The sequence below is a fragment of the Copadichromis virginalis genome, linkage group LG15 (genome assembly GCF_057382275.1).
Source record: "Copadichromis virginalis isolate Kocher_CV1m ecotype Utaka linkage group LG15, C_Virginalis_male_GT1.1, whole genome shotgun sequence".
In the NCBI taxonomy this organism is placed as follows: domain Eukaryota; kingdom Metazoa; phylum Chordata; class Actinopteri; order Cichliformes; family Cichlidae; genus Copadichromis; species Copadichromis virginalis.
Window position 1 is genome coordinate 8,989,657 of NC_140632.1, and position 20,693 is coordinate 9,010,349.

General features: G+C 40.7%; 2 protein-coding genes and 1 long non-coding RNA gene across 4 annotated transcripts; 1 reads left to right on the forward strand and 2 right to left on the reverse strand.

Annotated features, from left to right (window-relative positions):
* The first annotated feature begins 61 nt into the window (after positions 1–61).
* atraid (all-trans retinoic acid-induced differentiation factor) lies at positions 62–3,744 on the forward strand. Its single transcript, XM_085431729.1, has 7 exons — positions 62–205; positions 389–522; positions 1,075–1,143; positions 1,757–1,828; positions 1,909–2,030; positions 2,126–2,226; positions 2,318–3,744. The coding sequence occupies exons 1-7, from the start codon at positions 113–115 to the stop codon at positions 2,420–2,422; spliced, it is 696 nt and encodes a 231-aa protein (XP_085287855.1). The 5' UTR covers positions 62–112; the 3' UTR covers positions 2,423–3,744.
* Positions 2,596–9,408, reverse strand: eif2b4 (eukaryotic translation initiation factor 2B, subunit 4 delta). Of its 2 annotated transcripts, XM_085431725.1 has the most exons (14): positions 9,344–9,408; positions 8,855–8,892; positions 8,570–8,750; positions 8,255–8,470; positions 7,358–7,440; positions 6,827–6,853; positions 6,309–6,400; positions 6,095–6,209; positions 5,343–5,419; positions 5,130–5,232; positions 4,873–5,006; positions 4,518–4,695; positions 4,260–4,440; positions 2,596–4,147 (listed from the first exon to the last, which is right to left on the reverse strand). In XM_085431725.1, exons 1-14 carry the CDS (start codon positions 9,363–9,365, stop codon positions 3,948–3,950), a joined length of 1,647 nt encoding a protein of 548 aa, XP_085287851.1. In that variant the 5' UTR covers positions 9,366–9,408; the 3' UTR covers positions 2,596–3,947. The 2 variants fall into 2 exon arrangements, with proteins under 2 accessions (XP_085287851.1, XP_085287853.1); XM_085431727.1 differs by lacking the exon at positions 6,827–6,853.
* A 2,098-nt stretch (positions 9,409–11,506) lies between these two features.
* LOC146691763 (uncharacterized) lies at positions 11,507–14,071 on the reverse strand. The gene is made up of 2 exons (XR_014915094.1): positions 13,236–14,071; positions 11,507–11,953 (listed from the first exon to the last, which is right to left on the reverse strand). It is a non-coding gene; the product is annotated as an uncharacterized LOC146691763 (long non-coding RNA).
* Between the last annotated feature and the right edge of the window lie 6,622 nt (positions 14,072–20,693).

Consider the following 20,693-nt stretch of genomic DNA (forward strand, 5'->3'; position numbering starts at 1 on the left):
CAGGTAATGTTAGTTAAAATCCCATAAAATCCTGCAAACGTCATAAAATGCTGGACCCGCTTCCTGTCACGTGCCCTGCTGCGGCCTGATCATGTGACTCCAGTTGCTAAAAATGAAAGCTTTATGTAGCTGTATGAGATTTGTGGCGCTTGTTTTGATCCTTAATTTATTTTTCCAAGCAAGTTATCAGCTGACCGAGCTGCAGGTAAGGCTGGGCTTTCTAAATGCAATAACTGTAGTCTTTACTTCAACAACTCTGTGGCGCATATATATTACTAATAATACAACAGGTTCTGGTGTAGCTGTATGTGCCAGAAAGGAAATGGCCAGCAGGATTGTTGTTTACAGGTGTCCCCCCCCCCCTCTTTGTTATGACGTGTAACCACAGGTATGTAACCTGTGTGGCGGGACCATCCTAAACAGCTCTGAGGTCGGTCACTTTTGCTTCTTATCCGCTGGACGGATAGACGGGCGTTGCTGTTTGAGAAATGACACCACAAACGACCCTGAACACATCATCGGGTAGGATTTGCTGCTTTCAGGGTCCGTCGGAAACAGAATTTACTCCCAAGCTAAGATTTGTTAAGCTATTTTGTGAATAACTGTTAAAAAAAAAAAAGAAAATGTAAATGTCTTTTTCCTTCTAGTGACTTCCAATGCTGACTGTGTATTAACTTGTGGGAAAGGTTTCGTCTTCATAATCTCACTAACAGACAGGAGGCTGAGCTGGAGGTGGCAGAATTGGCAGTGCTAGCATTTTCATTAGGAAGTACAGCTCAATTTGGGGGTTTTTGGAGACACAGTTAGAGAGGCAAAGCTGAGATGGTTTGGATAGTGGGATATATTGGACAAAGGGTGTTGAATGTGGATCTGGCAGGCAGAATAAAAAGAGGAAGACCACAGAAATGATTCATGGATATAATGAAGAAGCACATGCACAGTTGGTAGAGAAGGATGCTAGGGATAGGGTGAGATGGAGGCAGATGATCAAATTTGGTTGTGACCCCTAAAGAGTGCAGCTGAAAGAGGAAGTTCTTCATTATCTGAACTTTATTTGTGTTTTTTGTTTGTCAGGTTGGATCTGTCCAACTGTTCACTAACTTGTGTGCAGGATCTTCAGGGAGCATCAACAGCTTTCATGATGTAAGAACAGTAAATACAGTTTCACATCTTTTTTTGCACAAATAATCCTCTCGTCTGCACGCAAAACAACAGAAGCTCCTGCTTACACATGCTTTTTCTTTGATTGTAAGGTTATTTTTAATTCAAAAGGAAATAACTGCTCTTATCGCTACTCCACAGTTTACATTTCATATGAAAAATTGTAGTAAAAGCCTGTATTGGTGTACCGAGAAAGACAAATGACACATGTGCAGGCGATTCCTCAGAATGATCTTCATGTTCATAAAAGCATTCTTGAGCAGCAGGAGTTTAGGAAAGTTTCTATTTCTGGCCATGCATAACAACTTTTATCTCCCCTTCTGGCAAGCACTAAAATGATTTAACTTCACAAAAAATAAATATAACTGAAGCAAATAAGGAAGACACAGGGCGGCTGTGGTTGAGCAGTTTCTCTACCAAATGGTTCACATATTGAAGTATCCTTGGGCAAGATGTATCAAAGTTAAACAAAGTGTTTTAGGCATAGATACAAGTGCAGTGTGACTGGATGACTGATAGTTGTACTAGAAAGTGCTAGTGTTTTTATCTATGTGGTCGCTCTTTTAAATGCATCCTATAAATGTTTATATTACAGAGACCTCTCGTTCAATCCCCTTGTCAACATCAGTGATACAGCTTTTCAAGGATTTAATAAGTTAAACTACATGTAAGTATTTTACCCAAATTATGACAGATTCTCCTCAGTATTAGATTGAGATTTTTTTTTCTAACTTAATTTCTCTGTAGGATTTTACCACAAAATATAGATTGTCCGGGAAGCAACACATCTTGGGAAAAGGTTAAAATCAAAGAGGGAAATCGCCATTGTGAAGGCCAAAGGAATATATGCAACGAGACTGGACAACTGTGTAAGTTCCTAACTTTTGCTGTGACACATGCCATCTAAAACTACAGTTAAATATGTTACACGTGACATCTATTCATACTTGTTGGTAATCCACAGCAATGAACTGTCCAGAGAACTCCCTCTGTGCCCCCTTCGGCCCAGGCTTCTTTGAGTGCAGCTGCGCTGAAAACTTCCGTGGATACAAGTGTCTTCGAGAGGTTGGTTCTGCAAGCAGCTTTATGCAAATCACCTTTTGATGCTAAGCTTTTCGATTATTTAAAGTTGTGCATTTGTTAAAACTGTCCATAGGGGGAGTTCCCAGCTCTGCAAGTCTTTGGGCCTCTTGCAGCTTCTACGGTTGTGATCTCGGTTCTTCTGTGGGCCACCCAGAGACGTAAAGCCAAATCACTCTAAAGCTGAACCTTAGTCAGCTGGTTTTAATCTCAAACTGACTGTTCTTAAAGGGAAGATACTGATAGGGGAAAATGCTGACAAAGTCTGAGGGGACTTTTACAGGGCTTCTTTTAAATGTGTTTTTATTCATTTTACACCTTTTTGAGGTCTGTTGTATTTTTTGTTTCAAGGAAATTTACACGTTTGACCTCAAAGATGTTTCAGTGCAATTTTAAAGAAAAGATTTGCTCCGCATTTCAAATATTTTTGTCAAAAATGACCACTATTAGCACATCAATTATATTTGTAAATGTATTTGACTGACACCATGTGATAGAAGGGAAAACACTGTGTTTTACAAAATCCTTCAGAAACTATGTGCACTTACACAAATACTGTCTTCAGTCCTAAAACCTGTCTGGGCAGACGTGCTGAATTTCCACTTTACTGACAGCAAAGACTAAGTTTGTTTTAAGGGTGCAAGCTTATTTGACATCTTTAAAAATTATTTTAATAGTCCAATAGGTTAAATTCCTTATTTTTTTTTCTATGTAGTTGAGCGACACAAAATCCTTTCTTTTGCAACAAACCTCTTTTTGAAGTGTGATGTTTTTATTTACATCTTTAATTTCAATTTCAGACAAAACACAAAATGTGGAAGATACTTGTCTGTTACAGCCACATTTTGTTTATAGGCCACATGTGCTAAATGTCTTGAGATTCAAGGGTAACCTCCTTTGATACTCTTCTCCAGTGAGATTCAGGGTTCTACTGAAGATTTTAAAACAGGATATCTGTTTCTATGCTTCGAGTATCATGTTTACATTATGCATATACAGGATTTAATTGTACATTAACTGATTTTCTAGCTGTTAAAATGTTGTGTTCTCCCATTGGGAAAATTCAGTGTTGAAGGGCAGCTCTAGTTGCTCTATGTTCAATACATTGCTTCTGGCTAAATAAGTTGTCTGAATGTTAATGCACTGACTAAATATTGCAACTAATAAATAATTCTTGTAAGGAGAGAGTGCATCTACAGCATGCAGAATTTTTCTCCTGGTTTTAACTGAACTTGGTGACGATATATGAGCAGTGAGAACATAAACTCCTAGCTGCTTTACCAAAAACTGTAGTACCTGGTTAATGTCTTACTTTTCTTTTGTCATTAAACCTAACTTTATGGGAGCCATAACATTTATCTGATGCTTCAACTCCAACTGTAATTAGGAAAAATTTCTGTCTTGTTTCAAATTGCATGCCATGGTTAATAACTAGTGTTGTGACGCTCAGTGGGATTGTATTGACAATTGTTCTGTTTCTAATAAACAGTGGGTCTTATAACATCTAGCACTACTTTTTTTTTAATAAACAGAACAGCCTTGTCACATTAGGCCAGGAAATATATTTCCATTCATCCAATACTACCATAAAAACACACATGGACTCAATTTAAAAAGCATATGTCACTTCAGATATATATTTATTGCATGCTAAAAGCACAATTTGTTGTGTGTGTACAAGCTCTGGTGCACACAAACTGAGTTGTTCACTGGTCCACGTTTTTGACTCGCAGCACCACGGGGACAGAGGTACACGGGATCATCCCGAGCTCTGTGATGACTAGATCTACGAAATCAGGCGGCGTCACGTCGTAGACCAGGTTAAGAAGGCCGAGAGAGGACTCGTTCTCCCATCCCTCCAGCGGAGTCGTTCCTTTACGGGTTACAATGAGGTCGTCGGGGTCATCTGGAAAGCAAAGATGAGGATAAACTGGTGTATGGAAATAAAGTTGAGCAAAAGGACAAATTGAGCTGAAAGGCTCGCAGACATTTATGTAGCAACTGAACACTTTCCATACCGAGTTCATTAGATACAAAGGAGTCTGTCTGCACCCTGTCGCAGAACTTGTAGGTCTCACAACACACCAGCACAGGCACATTAAAAGCTTTGGCCACCAGAGCTATCTGTGATGTCCCCACTCGAGACATGACGTAACCATTAGCCAGCAGAGCATGAGCACCAAGGAAAACCTTTGACACCTAGAAGAGAATAAAGAAACTCATTGTGCTTAGAACCAAATATTTTGGGGTTTACTCTAGTGTAGCTCCATGATTACCTCTGGAAGGATGTAAGAGACAGCAGAGATAAGAACATAGGTGCAGCTGATGCCTTTCTGAACCAGGCGCCTCAGGGCCTCCTTGCCCTCTAGCCGAGGCCTGCTGTCCACAACAATAACACGGAATTTTCTGTTCTTCTCAAAGGCCTTGCAAAGGATGTGGTTGACCAGTGACGAGCTGTCAGGGAGGAGAGAGGAACATTTAATGTCAGGACAAAAATGCGGAAGGAAGGTTGCATCTAACCAAAACAGGGAAGAGAAAGCGTTAAGAATAAACAATTAAGCAATGCTCGCTAATAAAGAACAGATTTAACAGCTGAAACCAAGTACATGCACACAGCTTTTAGAGACTTACCATCCATAAACTAGGATCACATCTCCATCACTGATCTTTTGTTTTTCTATGGCGCACTTGGCAATAGCTACACCAGCGAGAATAATCTTCTCATTAATGTAGGACTCGATACATTTGAGCAGTTTGTTCTTTGCCTAAAAACAAAAGGAAGTGCATGAGTTCTCAAGTATTGGAAACTTAAAATGAACCACACAGTGTGATAAAAGTCTCACTACTTAAACAGATTATGTGATTGCAAATACACGAGTGTCACTAACCTCGTCTTCTTTACAGTTACTAGGAATATTAGAGATCTCCTTCTTGATGTATTTGATTGCATTACCCATGCTGGCTGACAGAGGGCGACACTGATTCAGAAAACTGAAATAAAAACAAAGCAAAAGGAATGATTTCATGTGTTAAACCAAAAACGTGTCAGTAGTGTAGGAAATAATGATGAATGACTAAAATCAGTATTTTTCTTCCTTTACCTGATATAAGGTTTTAGCTTGTTGACCAAGTCTCTTGATAGCTCTTCATTTTGAGGTGTAGTGTAATCCCTTATTACCTGAAGGGAAAAATGAAACACTGGACTTTGACTGGGCCATTACAACATTCTTTTCTTTTCCAGTCATTCTGTTGTAGATTTGCTGCTGTGCTTGCGATCGTTGTCCTGTTGCATGACCCAATTAAGGCCAGACTTTTAGGTGTCAGACAGATGGCCTCACATTGACTTTACAATACTTTTATATACATAGGAGCTCGTAGTAAACTCAGTGACTACAAAGTGCCCAGGTCCTGTGGCTGTAAAACAAGCCCAGATGCAACTTTGAAAAGCTAAGCTATACCACCATATTCTTTTTAGAAAGAATAAGCTTTCCCTATGACAACACTTCCAAACAAACCATACTTGTTCAGTGTTTTTCTAACTGTACTGTCATGAACTCACTGAGGCGTGTAGAGTCTGAGATCTAGTCCTTGAATTTTTTTTTTTTTTTGCAGCTTCTCTGAGCATTACACGCTCTCAACTTGGTGTGAATTTGAGATTGTATCTACCTGATTTTAATGACCAGATTCACTTTTACAATGTCTCCTGATAAGTAAAAACATGGACCCTCTCCAATACTGGCCGACTTCTTTGTAACTGACTGCAGTCAAACGGTCACTGTGTCAGCCTTAGCCTTGCCCATGAGAGAGGGAACAGTGGGGTTTGAAGAATGAATGGTCTATGTTGGGACTGTACCTGTTTGAAAGCATGCAGCAGGGCGACAGAGCGAGCATTGGATCCTGCAACAATGCCGTGTGAATACTGCAAACCCAGCCTGACAATAGCGGGATGAATCACTGTGGAAGGAATGCTGCAAACCACAAAAGAGATTTAAGGAAATCTTAAGAGGTTACATCTTATAACATGACATAAACAACACACTGTAACATACAATTTAAAGTCAGTTTACCTGAGTTGCTGTGTTAGAGGAGCTTTGCGACTGTACTGGTGGAGATGAGAAAACAGGCTGACTTTGTAGCGATAATCTGAGCGCAGCGGGATCTGAAATGCACAAAATGTACACCAGGTCAGAGATTACAGCTGAGTTAATGAGGTGAAAACAGGGAGTCTGTAGACTGTGCTCATTAAGAGTTACATTAAACTTTGAATTCTGTGTAGACCTAATAGAAAGAAAACTGACAAAATTAAAAATTACTGTTATAATAAATTATGACTAACAGAACAGCAGCAAGCAACAGACAGCCTGGTGTTTCGGTGACCACAGCAAACAACACACATACTGTAAAACCTACTTGCCAACTTAACAGCTGTCTACATGGAAGAGATGTTTTTACATCTCTACCATTAAGTTTGTAACAACCAACAATAATGGGTTAAACCGGATTAAGATAACAGGTTAGCAACTGAAACAGAACCAAAAAGGTTAAAGGCACACATTCTGTAAAGCCAGACGCCGATGGCTTATACCTTTTTAGCAGCATAGTGCTCTGGTGTCTGAAAGAAATGTTGGATACAGTCACATGCAATCACAACTGCTGGTTACTGGCTGCAATGACTCAACCAAATAAAGTTACTTTATTTTGGAGTTACTGTACAAATAACAGGAATTCTATTTATGTATACAACTGACTGACTTTTGTTTAATTAGAGAATGTCTCAGATTTAACTAGTAAAAGCTTAGATTTCCAAAAACGAACCATGCACCTGCAGGAAATGTCACACTTCTGTCCAATATAACATGTTGTAAACATACCAGCAGTGTTTTTTTCCATCAACTGAATTTGTTTACAATACAGTATGTTAGATTCAAACAAAAATAGTTACTTGAAGCATCCAAGATCAAGCCATTTTCATAAAATAAGTCAAACATTTCCCGATGAATCTATCCATCCTTACAACAAATTAAAAGGTTACTTAGAATCACTATGTATCGTGTGTATTCAGTGTGTCTTGAATCATTTTTAAGGGTCTTCAGAAGTTCCTCACAGCAATACTGACCTGTTGCCTTTCCAACTTCTTGGCAAGTTTCTTTACAACGTCTGGGTTGTCCACTTGAATGTGTTCAGGGAGCCTCTTCACCACTGAAAATGCAAAGAGTGTTAATATTCTCCAGTTTGCTGACGAGCCAAAAAATTCTGCTGGTCGTTTGGGAGATGCTAAATAGCTGTACTGCGAAGCAGGATTTTATGTTATCCAGGTATTTGCACTGTCAAATTTGAACAAAGACTAAGGCTACATTCACACGTACAAGGGTATTTTTGGAATCTGAGATTTTCCGTTTTTAAAAAAAATCCCGTCCACACGTGCAGTTTTAAAAAATATCTCCGTTCACATGTAAATAGGCTAAACTTTATCAAGTCTTGTCTAGCCTTACTGACCAAAGCACTTAAAGCTTACACTTTTGATATATTATTACGTTACAGTCATTTTCCCCTCTTACACACTCATATTGATTGTCTGTCTGCAGCAGCTGTATTGCTTTCAGTCTGTATTACATGTTTAATGTCTTCATATTTTCCCATATTTCTGTACAGGTTCACCTTCCAAAATCAGTCGCTCTACTGCTGATACACTTATTACCATTGCCACCGATATCACATGACCTTGACCTTTACATTTAACACTTCACTGGCACCAAAACCTTGTTGGTGAAGTTACCACCAGTCAGTCTTGTTTCAGCATATTTCCCTGCAGCCAATCATGAGGCCAACGTTTGACCCTACAACAATCACTGATCACTGTTAGTCTGTATTTATCACAGCCAGCTTCTGTGTTGGCAAAAACAGCTTCTCAAAGTTCTACAGGTAGCTGTCTGTTGTTCTGACTTGATTATTTTGAGTTAGATTATCCAAAAGATAAAACTGAACGCGCAAATGTTAGGTGCAACAGCAGTACCTGGCTGCAGATCACTGGGCGGAGCTTTTGGTTTGCTCGTGGCTGCCTGCTGTCCTGTCTCTCCCTTCTTGGTCTGTTTGCTGGCCCTCTCAGCCTCTTGCCGAGCTCTCCTCTCAGCTTTCAGCTCCGCTTTAGTCTTTGTTGGCTTGTCCGCCGGCACAGAAGCCTCCGAGGCAGGCACAGAAACAGGTGCAGTAGCAGGCACTGCTGAAGGAGCTGACAAAGACCATAACAGACACAGATGTTAGGATAAAGAATGAATCACACTGTGCACCCAGATACAACAACACTTGCTGCTGCCTAAATGGGAGGCACCTTTCTGCACTGTGGGTTGTGTCGGGGGCTGGGATGCTGGAGCTGCTGAAGTGACCGGCTTCTTCTCCTTCTCATTTTCCTGTGATGCCTTGTCATCTTTTTTCTCTTTGATTTTTTTCTGCTGTTTCTTCTCTTTCCTCAGCCGTTGCTTTTCCTCCTTGGTTAGGTCTTTGCCTTCACTCTGTCACGTGACAGGAAGAGGCGTCAAGAAAAACCTAACTATTAAGGAAAGCATTTATCCACACAAAAGGCTGTAATAAATTTCAAGAAAACACCTAGACTAACCTTTGCGCGTTCGATTTCATCTTTCCTCCCGGGTCCGTCTGTAAGACGAGCAACAGAGGATGATAATATTAGGTTATTTAGCATTATAACGTAGTTCTGTTACTTTTTCCACAAGAGGCGGTGATATTAAGGTCGAGTCTGTTAGCTGCTTTTAGTTTGCACCGTGTCAACGAAATCAGTAACAAAACAAGTGTAGTGCATCATCGTCACAGCACAGTGACAACTAGAAACATGAGTATTGTACATTTTAAAACTACTCGAAAAGATGATGCAATACATTCTCTGTCTACCGTACCGTTTACATGCTCTCGACGCTAACGTTAGCAGGTCTAGCATCTGGGAAATTAACTTTGCTACCAGCTAATAACAAAGTCTACATAATAAGCGCTGTGAGTATGAGATACTTCTTCGTAACTCCTGCAACTAAAGAATAAGAACCAAAAGGAAAAACCAAATGAACTACAGCTATTTACACACTCTGAAACCCACCTATCACTCCACTGTCAGCCATGTTTACGATGCTGCTTCACCTCCTCTTCTGCTGTAGAAACTACTACCATAGAAACGTATATCGCCCCCTGGTGGATGACGTTGTATGTTGATGAGTATGTGCACATTAATATTAAGCATATTGATTTGCTCTCCTGATATTTAGACTATAGTATTGATATTTTAATCTTTGCCTTATGCCCATTAAACATTAATACTATTTTCCAAATAGTATTAATGTTTAATGGGTGTTATTAAGGCTCACTCAGTGACATACTGTTATTTATTTTATGTTTAGATGTGATTCTAAAGGCCGAACTTGCTACATCAACAAAAATAAAATAAAATCTAAAACTATTAAACTTCCTACATCATTAAGTAGCCTACTGTGAAAAAGTCTTGAGCATTCCCTTATTTCTTTAAACAAAAAATCTTTTGAGTATTATACATATGAACATTACAAGGGGAAATAAATAAATAGTGTTATGTATATACAGTTTTGGTTACTGCACGTAGAATTAAGTACTGCACAGTGATTGCACAGTAGAGGGAATCACTGTGCAATACATAGAGGGAATATTGAATATTGAAGTGAATATTGGAATATTGATCTGGTCAGTTAAGTAGCAGAAGGGGTTGTTGATCAGTTTTATCTGTTTTGGTGTGAATAAATTCACAACAGGTGCACTAGAGAGAAAACAATGAGACACCCCCATAACACTAATTATTTTACAGATGGAGGCCACTAACCTTTTTTCCAATTCTGGCATTGAAATGTCACATTGCCAGAAGGCTTGATGTGTCTCCTTACACAGTCTCAACAGCAAGGAAGAGATTCCAAGAGACAGGCAGTCACTCTAGGAGAACTGGACGAGGTCGTGGAAGGTCCTTAACCCACCAACAGAACTGGTATATGCTCCTTTGTCTAACAAGGAACAGGGTGAAATGAACTACAAACTACAACCGGACTGATTAGGAATGTTATTTTGGTGACTTTGCTGTAATGATAAGGGCAAAGGTTCATAATGAAAATCCATCCATCCATCCATCCATTGGGTAGGAGATATGTAAACCCTGGACAGATTGCCTGTCTATTCCTGATTAAAATGCTGACGTTAAATATCAGTTTACTGTCTATATTATGATCCAGTGAATTACAACTTCAGCATCCTGGCTTTTGGTCAGTGATTTCAATAACAGCAGCAGATTTAGCTGGTTTTGACAAAAGGTTTGAAGTGAAAAAGTTGGTAAGGGATGTGCAGCGCTGTTCTTTGTATGCTTATTTGCATCCCCATTACATCTGCATGCTTAGAGGAAGTTTATTTTCATGGAGACAGCTGGAGTGTCATTTTTGTGTGTATATTATCCTCCATCACAAAATAGACTGAAGACAGATTTTATTGTCCCACATTGTAGGAAATTTGGATCAGGTTTCCACCCAGGCTGTATTTATAAAAAATGTTTAAACACACATGAAATATGAGTGAAACAAGAACAAAAATACACAGACATAAGCATATGTGCTATTTATAGACCTATACAGTAGAGTGCAAAATAACTGTAAAATTCATGCAAACACTAAAAGTAAAAAGATCTGTCATTTTTTATTGATACATCCCTACCTCATCATTTAAAACTGAGCTTGAAGTTGGGATAAAAGAGATTTATTCTAGCTCTAGTCAGGCAGCACAGTGATATTCTAAACCTCCGAGTGGTACTTGGTGTGTAGCTCATATAGCGCAGGGTTATTAGATTGTTGGCTTGCCTCTGCACAGCCTGTTTGTAAATAGTCTGCAGGCATGTGTACACTCCACACCCACACAGAAGGCAACCTAGCTAGAAACAGCATATTACTGTATATATACATCATGCGTGCTATCCATGGTACTGAATTCTCTGGCCCGGACTGTAATATTAGCTTTTCCCATCTATTCTACAGTGTCTATCCCTGCACTGCTACACCTGCGTTCTTTTTCTGTTTAAATAATTTACTAAGTTATACTTTGCTGCCATTTTAGGCCTCATATTTATATCATCTCATACTGGGTCAGAGTCTATTCTGCAGAATAAGGTGGACTCAACTGCTAGACTTAATGTATCGTTGTGTTTTTCCTCGAGTACACAATGGACTGAACGTGAATCAGAAGAACAGGAATTCAACACTGTACATCATCAGTGATCTTTTATTTGGTTTCTAGTCACATATTACCATGGACAATCAACATAGTGCTCCTAAAGAAGATTCACGTTGCATCTGTGCTGTAAAATCTATTCTATTCACCACCTCCAGATTAAGCAGCGCTACACCACAACGTCACTGCGTGTTTGACTCCCAGCCGGTGTGTGCTGACTGAATTCACGGCGCAGTAGCTGGTTGAAGGGGACCAAACCTCACAGAAACACCTGACTTGGTTCCGTTTGACCAGCCACAGCAAGGCGTGTTGCTTCAGCTGCGAGTGGCAGAGCAAGAGGCAGAGCAGGAGGGGAGGGGCAGTCAGGAGGAAAGGTTACAGGGGTAAAGGTCACGGAAAAAGAGGGACATGAGAAAGACGGTAGGAGATGGACATCATCTGCAGGCAGTAAGGGCTGCTGAATCCTCTTCAGTCTTACCTGATGGAACACACAGAGAGAGAAAAGGAGAAGTTACAGCACAGGAACAAGTGCCTCCGTGTTACCAAGCAAATAGTTCCTATTTAGAGGCTTGAGAACTCTGACAGCCGGTGACATCTCTCCGTTTCCTTCCAAATCCAGCCCACGGCAGTGAACTTTCACCCTCAGTGACAGCTCCTGCATCTCTGCCCTTCCCTCCCCTCTTCCCTTTTTGAGAGCTCTGCGGTTGCTATAATGGGTGACAGCTGTGCTCTGTCAATCCTCCTTGACTGTCAGCAGTTGGGGCAGGGCAGGAATTTTTCAAGAAGTCCCTGAGACCCGATCAGCGGCCCTGGGAGTAATGCTAACTGCACACGTGCCTGAGCTGAAGGAGAGGGAACAGGCCTTTCACCTGTTGTCCTGCCACACACACACACATACACACACACACACACACACACACACACACACATGGTCATGAACTCTGACACCCCCCAAATGGTAAATGGCCTGTATTTGTATAGCTCTTTACACAACACACACACACACACACACACACACACACACACACACACACACACACACACACACACACACATATAAAGTAGACAGACACCCTCACACAATTTTCTGAATGAAGACAAATGAAAGGACAATATGAGAAATGTCGACGTCGACGCTCAGGTCCCCTTGAAACCACACACTTCCTTACATTCCATAAGTGGCGTATTAATATGGGGATATAAGGAAGCATGTGCTCACAAGGGACAACAACTGGATTCGCTGCTCCTCGAGACACAAAGCACCCTTTCATAGCCACGCGTGAAGAGTAGCGGGAAGAACCGGCTTAACAGCAGTTAACTGTGACAGAGTGAGTGAGTGAATAAAGGAATAATGGAGCATGAGAGGCACAGAATGGTGGCTTCTATCATCTCCATGAAGCTAGAAGCAATTTGTATGGGTTAAACCTGACCATTGTTTTATTAGACAAATAAAAAGTGAATTTTCTGACACTGACAGATGACGGGACTGATCATACTGGCAGATACTTGATGGATAATGCCAGTGTGATGCTGCTGAAATGAGTTTAAATAACTCAGGCGGGTGAGGCAAATACCGGCTCCCATCAAACAAAGGTCATCGTCCTTTTTTTATTTCCCAAACATCGTGCCATGCCAAGTCAACGTGATGCCGACAGTTGTGTCAAGTGATCCTTAAAAGCGGAAAAAATTCAATTCATTTTAATTGCAACCTCTTATTAAAATAGCTTGAGCTGATTTAAAAAAAAATGCGTTTTACTCACCTTCGTCTGGTCTCCTTGCGCCTCCTCTTGTGGTTTTCTCACGGTGAGTAAATGGGGTTAAGATGAAGGCCTCAGTCCACCTCTCCTTCACAAGTGGTGACTTCCTTGATAAATCTAAACACTTCTGAACCAAATGGCCACCAGAAAGTCTGTCTCGTCTACTGTAATTAGACTAGGACGACTCCTCTGAGAGGCACCAGATTTCCTGATTCTTTCCTGCATCACATCTCAGCTTCCCCTCACCTGACACAACTGGCTGCCATGTTGTGCTGTGTCTTCAGTAAAAGTGAGAGAAAGCTGGTTTGATACCAGATTTTTACTCATATTGTGCTGAAGTTAAGCTGAAACCACACAAGCACAGTAACCCGAAGATTCTGTTGCCTGACATATGACTTTGTCTCTTCCTGCGCTGTGAACTAAAGTTTTAGAAGGAGAAATCACAGGAGTGATTCAAAAACAGACAAAACTCAGACCAACCTTACTCCTCATCCCTGAAGTTGTCCTCTGCCTTTTATCCACCCTTTAAAGCCAAGCTCATGAAACTAACCCTCCGCTTTCTGAGAACCACTCCCCGGCTTCACCCTCAGCTCTCCTGTGATCACCCATCCTCCTCTGTATCTGGTCAGTGGATTGTGCCCACAGCAGGCCTTGCAGATCGGCCTTTTCTATGGCTCCAGGAGCGGCCCCCTCCAATGCGGCCTCCCACCTGTTGGTGTCCTTTAGAAGCCCGGGCCTCTCCTGCGCCTCCTGTCCGGCCCAATCAGCGCTTTGACAGAGGGGAGCCAGCCTGTGAAATCACACCTCTCAGCTGTTCACACTGGGCTCGAGACATCCTACACCCCTGCCGTTCCTCTGTTCAGGCCCCCCCCACCCCACCCTGCCTCTATTTTACACCGAATGTCAATGGCTCCTTTTTGGATAAAAAAAAAGAAAGGGAAAGAAAAAAGAAAAGAAAAGGGGATACAGGGAGAAACAAGGAAGCAACTGGGTCTGGGGGTACAGTCAGAGCAGCAGTTACGGCAGGCCGTGAGTCACAGCCGAAGCCAAGGTTGAGTTTCAGCCCTCTTTGGCTTCTTTGATTCACTTTAGCTTCATTGCATCGTTTACCGGGGAGGAAAAAGTGACGTATGTGCTTATCAAGTTCACAAAATAACATTTCAGGCCCCTTTATGCGGTGATTCGGGCAACTGAAACAGGTCCCTTTGGGAGACATCACATGATAAGAAGCCTGTATGCTTCACAGTGCACCAAATGTGGCAAATGCTTTGACAAACTGTAAAGTAAACCTCTGTCCACGAAGCATGGCCAGTAGGATATATAGGTGCTCCTGTGGCATCATAAAAAGAAAGCAATAAATTCTTCAGTGGCCACAAGATGACCATTCTGCCACCATGACTCTTAGAACGCAAGCACTCGATGTGAAATGAGCCACTTTAGGAGGCAAAAATCCAAAGCCTGGAAGAATATGTCTTTTCTCAGGATACGTGCTGCCGTATAGAATGACAGGTCTGAAGGTGTGACAGCGCTGAAGCATCTACACGCACTGATCACCAGCAGTGTAGAGGCAAACAGACCCAGGCTCAGGGGGTTCATTTTCCTCTGCAGCAAGCACAAGCTGCTCCACTAAGGTCAACACCTGTGTTCTAAAATCAGCGCCGGGGTTGGGTGTGATAGGAACCCGGGCCTCATTCACAGAAAGCTCAAGCTCAGAGAGAGGGGCTTATATTGAAACCTAACGCTCTCGCTATTTTCGAGGCACTTGCCGTCCACAAATAGCAACCTGGCTGCATCTTTGTGGCTCCCGTTTTTTTTTTCACCCCACAGGATGTTGTCTAAATTCGACAGTTGTTCAATATTTCCCATGGCGCTGAGCCAGGGTGTATCACAAATGCAACATTTCCACTAATGCCAGCGATGTGCCACGGCCTTGCTTGTTACATCTGAGCGCTTGGAATATCAGATGACTTTTGTTGCTGAGTGAATTCTTGGTCGCTCGCACCGGACACGATGGTAAAGACACAAATCATAATCCTTGTGTTCCTCTTTTGCGGGAACAGCTGATCACTGTCACATACTGGCGCACAGGCCGGGGCTTTGCCAGCGAACGCTCTCATCTAATCATCTGTTTCTCCTTCATCATGTGTCATGCATCATTCAGAAGAGCTCACCTTACCCTCTGATTTTTTTTTTCATCTGTCTACACCTTTTCTGTTTTTTGTTTTTTTTTATTTGACTTCCAGTCATCCAGTCTGGTGATTCTTTATACTTCCAGAACTCACTGTAAACATGGACACTGGATGACAGGATTTTGACTTGCTCACCAATTTTGAGATCAATTAAATCAACATGGGGGAAAGTCAGTGAAGGGGCTTAAGTGCCCAAGCTGCATGTTATCTTCAAATTGGGCTAGGGAGGTTATTTTTAACTACTGTTCACATACCGGGGCCCCCGTTTGCTAATCACTTTGTTCCCCTCTGTCATACCCATCTGCCCTGCTGCCAATGTCCCACTGCGTCTGGGGAGGTCACAACACACTTCACTTGGCAGGAGGAAATAATTTCCCTCAGGACAGCAGACAGGAGCTTTGAATGATGAACTCCAGAGCAGTTTCTTCAACAGCGGATAATATGGAATTCTATTGGTATAAATAAAGTGGCAGCTGACACCAGACCAGATCTTGCGCATGCACACGCACACGGAGTGACCCCCACCTCTTTTAGCAGGAAAGCTCCTGTAGGAGGTAGTGGTGGTGGTGGAAGGTGGGGATGGGGGGTTAATAAATAACTTAATAACTTAACAACAAATAACTTAGAAATAAGACTAAAACTGGGATTTGAGATTGTAAAATTGGCATCATGGCAACAGATAATAGCTTAAAGTGTCTAAAAAATTCACACACATTTTTTAATGTATTCTAAAGGCACACTAAAAAGATTAGGAGCTGGCCTAGTTGAAAAAGCAATAGTGAGCTGCTTAATCCTGACAATGGTAAGACGGTACTGTGCTGCTGACTCATTACGTGGTCTGATATTAATGGCGCTCTCTGTCCTTCCCTGGGCACAGCAGTTGCCAGCATCGAGGTTGACACAGCTGCCAAAGGAAGCCCGGTCCGTGTGGCAAAGCAATGGAGCAGAAAGGTCAAAGGTCAGCAGCATTTATGCTGAAAGAGAGAACAGGTGATGGAGAGGTGAAGGAAACTCGCCCACATGATTCAAGGAGAGGACAGAAGGATTTAAACGGATGCTCTGAGGATGTGAGATTTAGGAGTGAGGAAATGCAGCAGTTGGTGACGTCAGCGTCTTTATTGTTTGGTGTTTGGTTAGAAAACAGCAAAGAGTTTTCATTTCATTTCACCAACACAGAGAAAAAAGCTTGTTATTAATGTGGCACCCTAAGTAATTCAATTCAAGTCAGTTTTATTTATATGGCACCAAATCACCACAACAGTTGCCTCGAGGTGCTTGGGACTAGGCTTCAGTCTGATACTGAAGCCATCCAAAGGTGCCAAAACAGGAAACACATCCCACACTTTTCTCACCAGCCCGACAGTTAGGACATGAAAGGGTTCTGGGTGTTACACTGGAGCCTGTGTCACCCTAGAAGGGCCTACTGCAGCAGTCAGAGGTGACACATGAGGTCTGATTTTGGACGATAGCAGGGGACAAATTAAGTACAATTTTATTACACGATCATATTCACTGTGCTATTGTACCAAAGCATGGTAGGATGTTTTGTCAGCTCAATTACATAATGGCAATGACAGGCTGAAATGACTTCGCAGGCAAGCATATCTAACTGCTAATATTAAAAATCATAGCATCTATTAGTATTAGAAATGACTAAAATGACTTGTTGGAATGTTTCTGTAATGGTTAATCCACAAGTATGTGCCAGCTCTTTAATCAAATAATGTTTTGAGTGCTAAAATGTAACTATTGTTGTTATCCATGAATTTTCAAATTGACTATTTGACAAAATGTTTTTAGTTTTAGATTAAGATGCCAAATTATATTTATTTATTTTCATTTCTGAACAGAAAAAGCAGTTTTAGGGGTTTCTGAAAACCTGATTTCAGGTTTTAATCCTGCCTAATAAATAAAAATATGATTTTTTAAACAAGTTTTTGGTCTAATAAGTTTGTTAAACACTGTCTTTCAAATAATAACTGGATCACTTTGTGAATGTTTCTTGTCATAGAAACCAATACCTGAAGGCGATGTGACACCATACATCCTCCTGTGTATCGATATACAGTATGTGTGTATATAAATAGTAGTAAATCAGATGGAATTTTTACTAAATGCCTCACTGTAGAGGATAATAAAGGGTAATTATAAGGGAAGATATTAAACTGTTACTTGTTCAGGCTCATTATTTCCTCATAAAATTTCTTAAACTGAACCATTTAGTTTGGATAAGGTTTAACAACTATGTTGTGTATGTAATAAATATTTAGTTTATTTTAATATTTATTTAAAACAACATATGCATTATTGTTGATAAAACAACCAAGTCTTTCACAGAAACAGAAATCATCAAGTGCATGAAACCATTAAAAAAAGGGACTTGATATAAAAATGATACAGCCTAAAAATTAAAAGAATAACAGGATAGTAATTAAAACCAGCAAGAGGGCAGCAAAAATATAACACATTTAGTTTAAAACCAATAAAATAAGCATACATTCAATAAATCAATCAATAATTGACACTCGTTTTAAACAGTGTAACTACGTGAAGATGCTGTGCACATTTCCATCACAGTTGGTCATGACAAAAGCTCAGTTTTTTCTCACATTAAGCATTCCTTTTCCACGTGATACTTTGCGGTGGCTACTGGCAAAAGAATGAGCAGCCTATGGACACCCAAGCACCCGTGGGGGTCGTGAGTAAGTCAGTTGTCAGTTGACTCCCACCAAAAGGGAACGACAACTGCAGGAGAGCCAGAAGCAAGGGAAGGAAGAGAAGCAAGAGAAGCAACAGCAGCAGTGGCACAGAGATGAAACAGAGATGAGTTTTATGGTGGTCAAAGAGTGCAGGATCAGCTGAATCAGCCGACCAGCTGAGAACACTTGAAGTGAGAGTCAGCAGTGACCATTACGGCAAGGCTGGGATGGTCAATTTGGTAAAGTGAATCCGTTGGGCATCTTTCTTTGCCTTTAGACAATAATTCTGATGGCAAAAGAGCCAAATGGGACAGGCAAAAAAAAAAAGGAACGGGAAAAAAAAAAAAGAGAGAGAGTCAGCAGTGAGCATCGATGATGTCTGTTCTGTCCAAGTGTTGCGCTCTACCATCTGAAAACTGCTTTTCAGGCAGTTTGGTGTACTTCTCAGTGACTGCTCCTCAATACATCATCTGCAGAGATGCTGAGCGGACACAGGCAGAATTGGAAGGAGCCCTTTGTGGAAAAAAAAAAATCCTTTAACATTAACATTTAACAAGTTATTTCATATTAAGGCAATAACAATTTCAAGATTAAAACAAACACTATTTTTTAACACTTCTGAGCAGTTTAGGTATATAAATGGTCGCAACAAATTATTTTTATCATTCCAAATTGCAATTATGATAGTGTGGCTTAAAAAGAAATACAAGAACGACTGATGTTTTAAAAAAAGTTTAACATTAAAAAACTATTTTTCCTGGAAAAGACGCTGGTGTTGTGTAAATTTAATGCTGCTTATATTACACGGATAGTATCAAACTCGCAGTATCTCCATAACCAGACAGTTCAGCCATATAAACTCATTTGGGGGATGTAAGGTCCTAAAAGTATTTCAGGTTATCCTGTTGACTGCTGGAACAAGATAATAAAATTCTTGCTGGTGTTAAATGTGCACTCATTAGTACAAGATCAAAGGGCGACTAGGGTACTTTTGCATGTAAAACTGAGCTACCTTTACATGTGTTACATGTATCTTCTTCCACTTATAATACTTGCTAATATGGTGCTGATTGCCAATGTGGTTATAAAATTTTGCTGATTAAAAATGTACAGGATATCTGTGTAAGCATGGCTGAACAGCCACATTTGATCCTGTCATGTTAATTTTTGATTTGATATCATGACGCCTTAGACCAGGGATGCCACACTCATTTTACATTGAGGGTTACTTTGATATTAAGTGGGCCAGAGGAGTGAAACTGCACTTTCTGTCAGTGTAAAGACATTTAGCGACATATTTAATCCCAGATATATCTTGATATGAGATGAAGTGTAATTTCAACAGCACATCTCAGTCTCTATACATGATCAATTTTCTTGTAGCTCACTGCTCAGACTGTCCTATATTTATAAAACATTAAGTTTTTTGTTGATTGATGAAATTTCTATACTCCACAATGAAAAACATAAATCCGTCTGTCATTTTATTGTTTATCTTTTACATATCTACTTAAGTGTAGTATGAAAGCTTCCAGGGGAGAGCTTTATCAGCAGGAAAAGCTGTAAAACCTATTAAAATATAGTTAAAAGTACAAAAGTTATATTTTCCCAAGTCATCCAGTGGGCCCAACTGGAATCTTCGGTGAGCAGATTTTGATCCTCACACCTTATGTTTGACACCCTACCTTAGACAAAATCATAAGTGTAAAAAACACAAAATCACCTGTATTTTGTGTCACTCAGCAACAGTATTTCATTTGCAATTTATTTACAGCAAAGCAAGTGATCATAAAACAGCACAACACCCTCACACAACTTTCATATCCAAGTTTCTTTTCTCTCACGTCTTCCTGACGATTGAGTTGAATGCCTTTATTGTCAGTGGAGGATGTGTATGGATATGTGTGGGTTGTAAAGCCATACAAAATACAAAAACTACAGGTTACATAGAATTTAGGTCTTCAGTCTGTACTCTTAAAATATATCCAATTTAACTCTGCACCTCTTCTTATCCTCTTCAGCCCTCTCATGGGAGGTAACAGCTGTCCTGTCACCCCAAGTCACATGACATGGGCAGGTGGGAGAAACCTATGTGGGACATCTAACTACCCTCCTCCCCCCATTCTGTCTCTCTGAATGTCAGACACACACACACACACACACACACACACACACACACACACACACACACACACACACACACACACACACAATCTCTACTCTTCAAGGGTGTGGCCATTTTGCATTGCTGGAATGTGCGCTGTGTTTGTAATTCATACTGTATGTCTGATCTGCCCCAGTGTTGAAATACCAGAGACAAAAATCTGTCTCGTTCCAGTCCCTGCTTGTAGCTGGTGTGCTGCTGAACTCGACGTCTCGGTTTTATGTTCAAACATTCTTGCTCACTTTGATGTGCAGGGAAATTTCTCTATATCGATCGTTTATATCACATACTTGGAACTGCTGGTCCTTTGCTTTACAAGACAACCCAGGTGCAATATTCATTTAGTGTATATGTACAAAGAATTTCCTTCCAATAATCTAGGAAACAAATTAAACATTAATAACGAGAA

Bases quoted from the DNA above. Each gene is read 5' to 3' on its own strand.
- eif2b4 (XM_085431725.1), bottom strand. From the start codon at position 9,365: ATGGCTGACAGTGGAGTGATAG. The intron at 8,893-9,343 runs GTGGGTTTCAGA...CTCGTCTTACAG, and splicing joins GGCTGACAGTGGAGTGATAG to ACGGACCCGGGAGGAAAGAT. The intron at 6,854-7,357 runs GTCAGTATTGCT...CATTTCTTTCAG, and splicing joins AGAAGTTGGAAAGGCAACAG to ACACCAGAGCACTATGCTGC.
- atraid (XM_085431729.1), top strand. From the start codon at position 113: ATGAAAGCTTTATGTAGCTGTATGAGATTTGTGGCGCTTGTTTTGATC. The intron at 523-1,074 runs GTAGGATTTGCT...TTTGTTTGTCAG, and splicing joins GACCCTGAACACATCATCGG to GTTGGATCTGTCCAACTGTT. The intron at 2,031-2,125 runs GTAAGTTCCTAA...GGTAATCCACAG, and splicing joins CAACGAGACTGGACAACTGT to CAATGAACTGTCCAGAGAAC.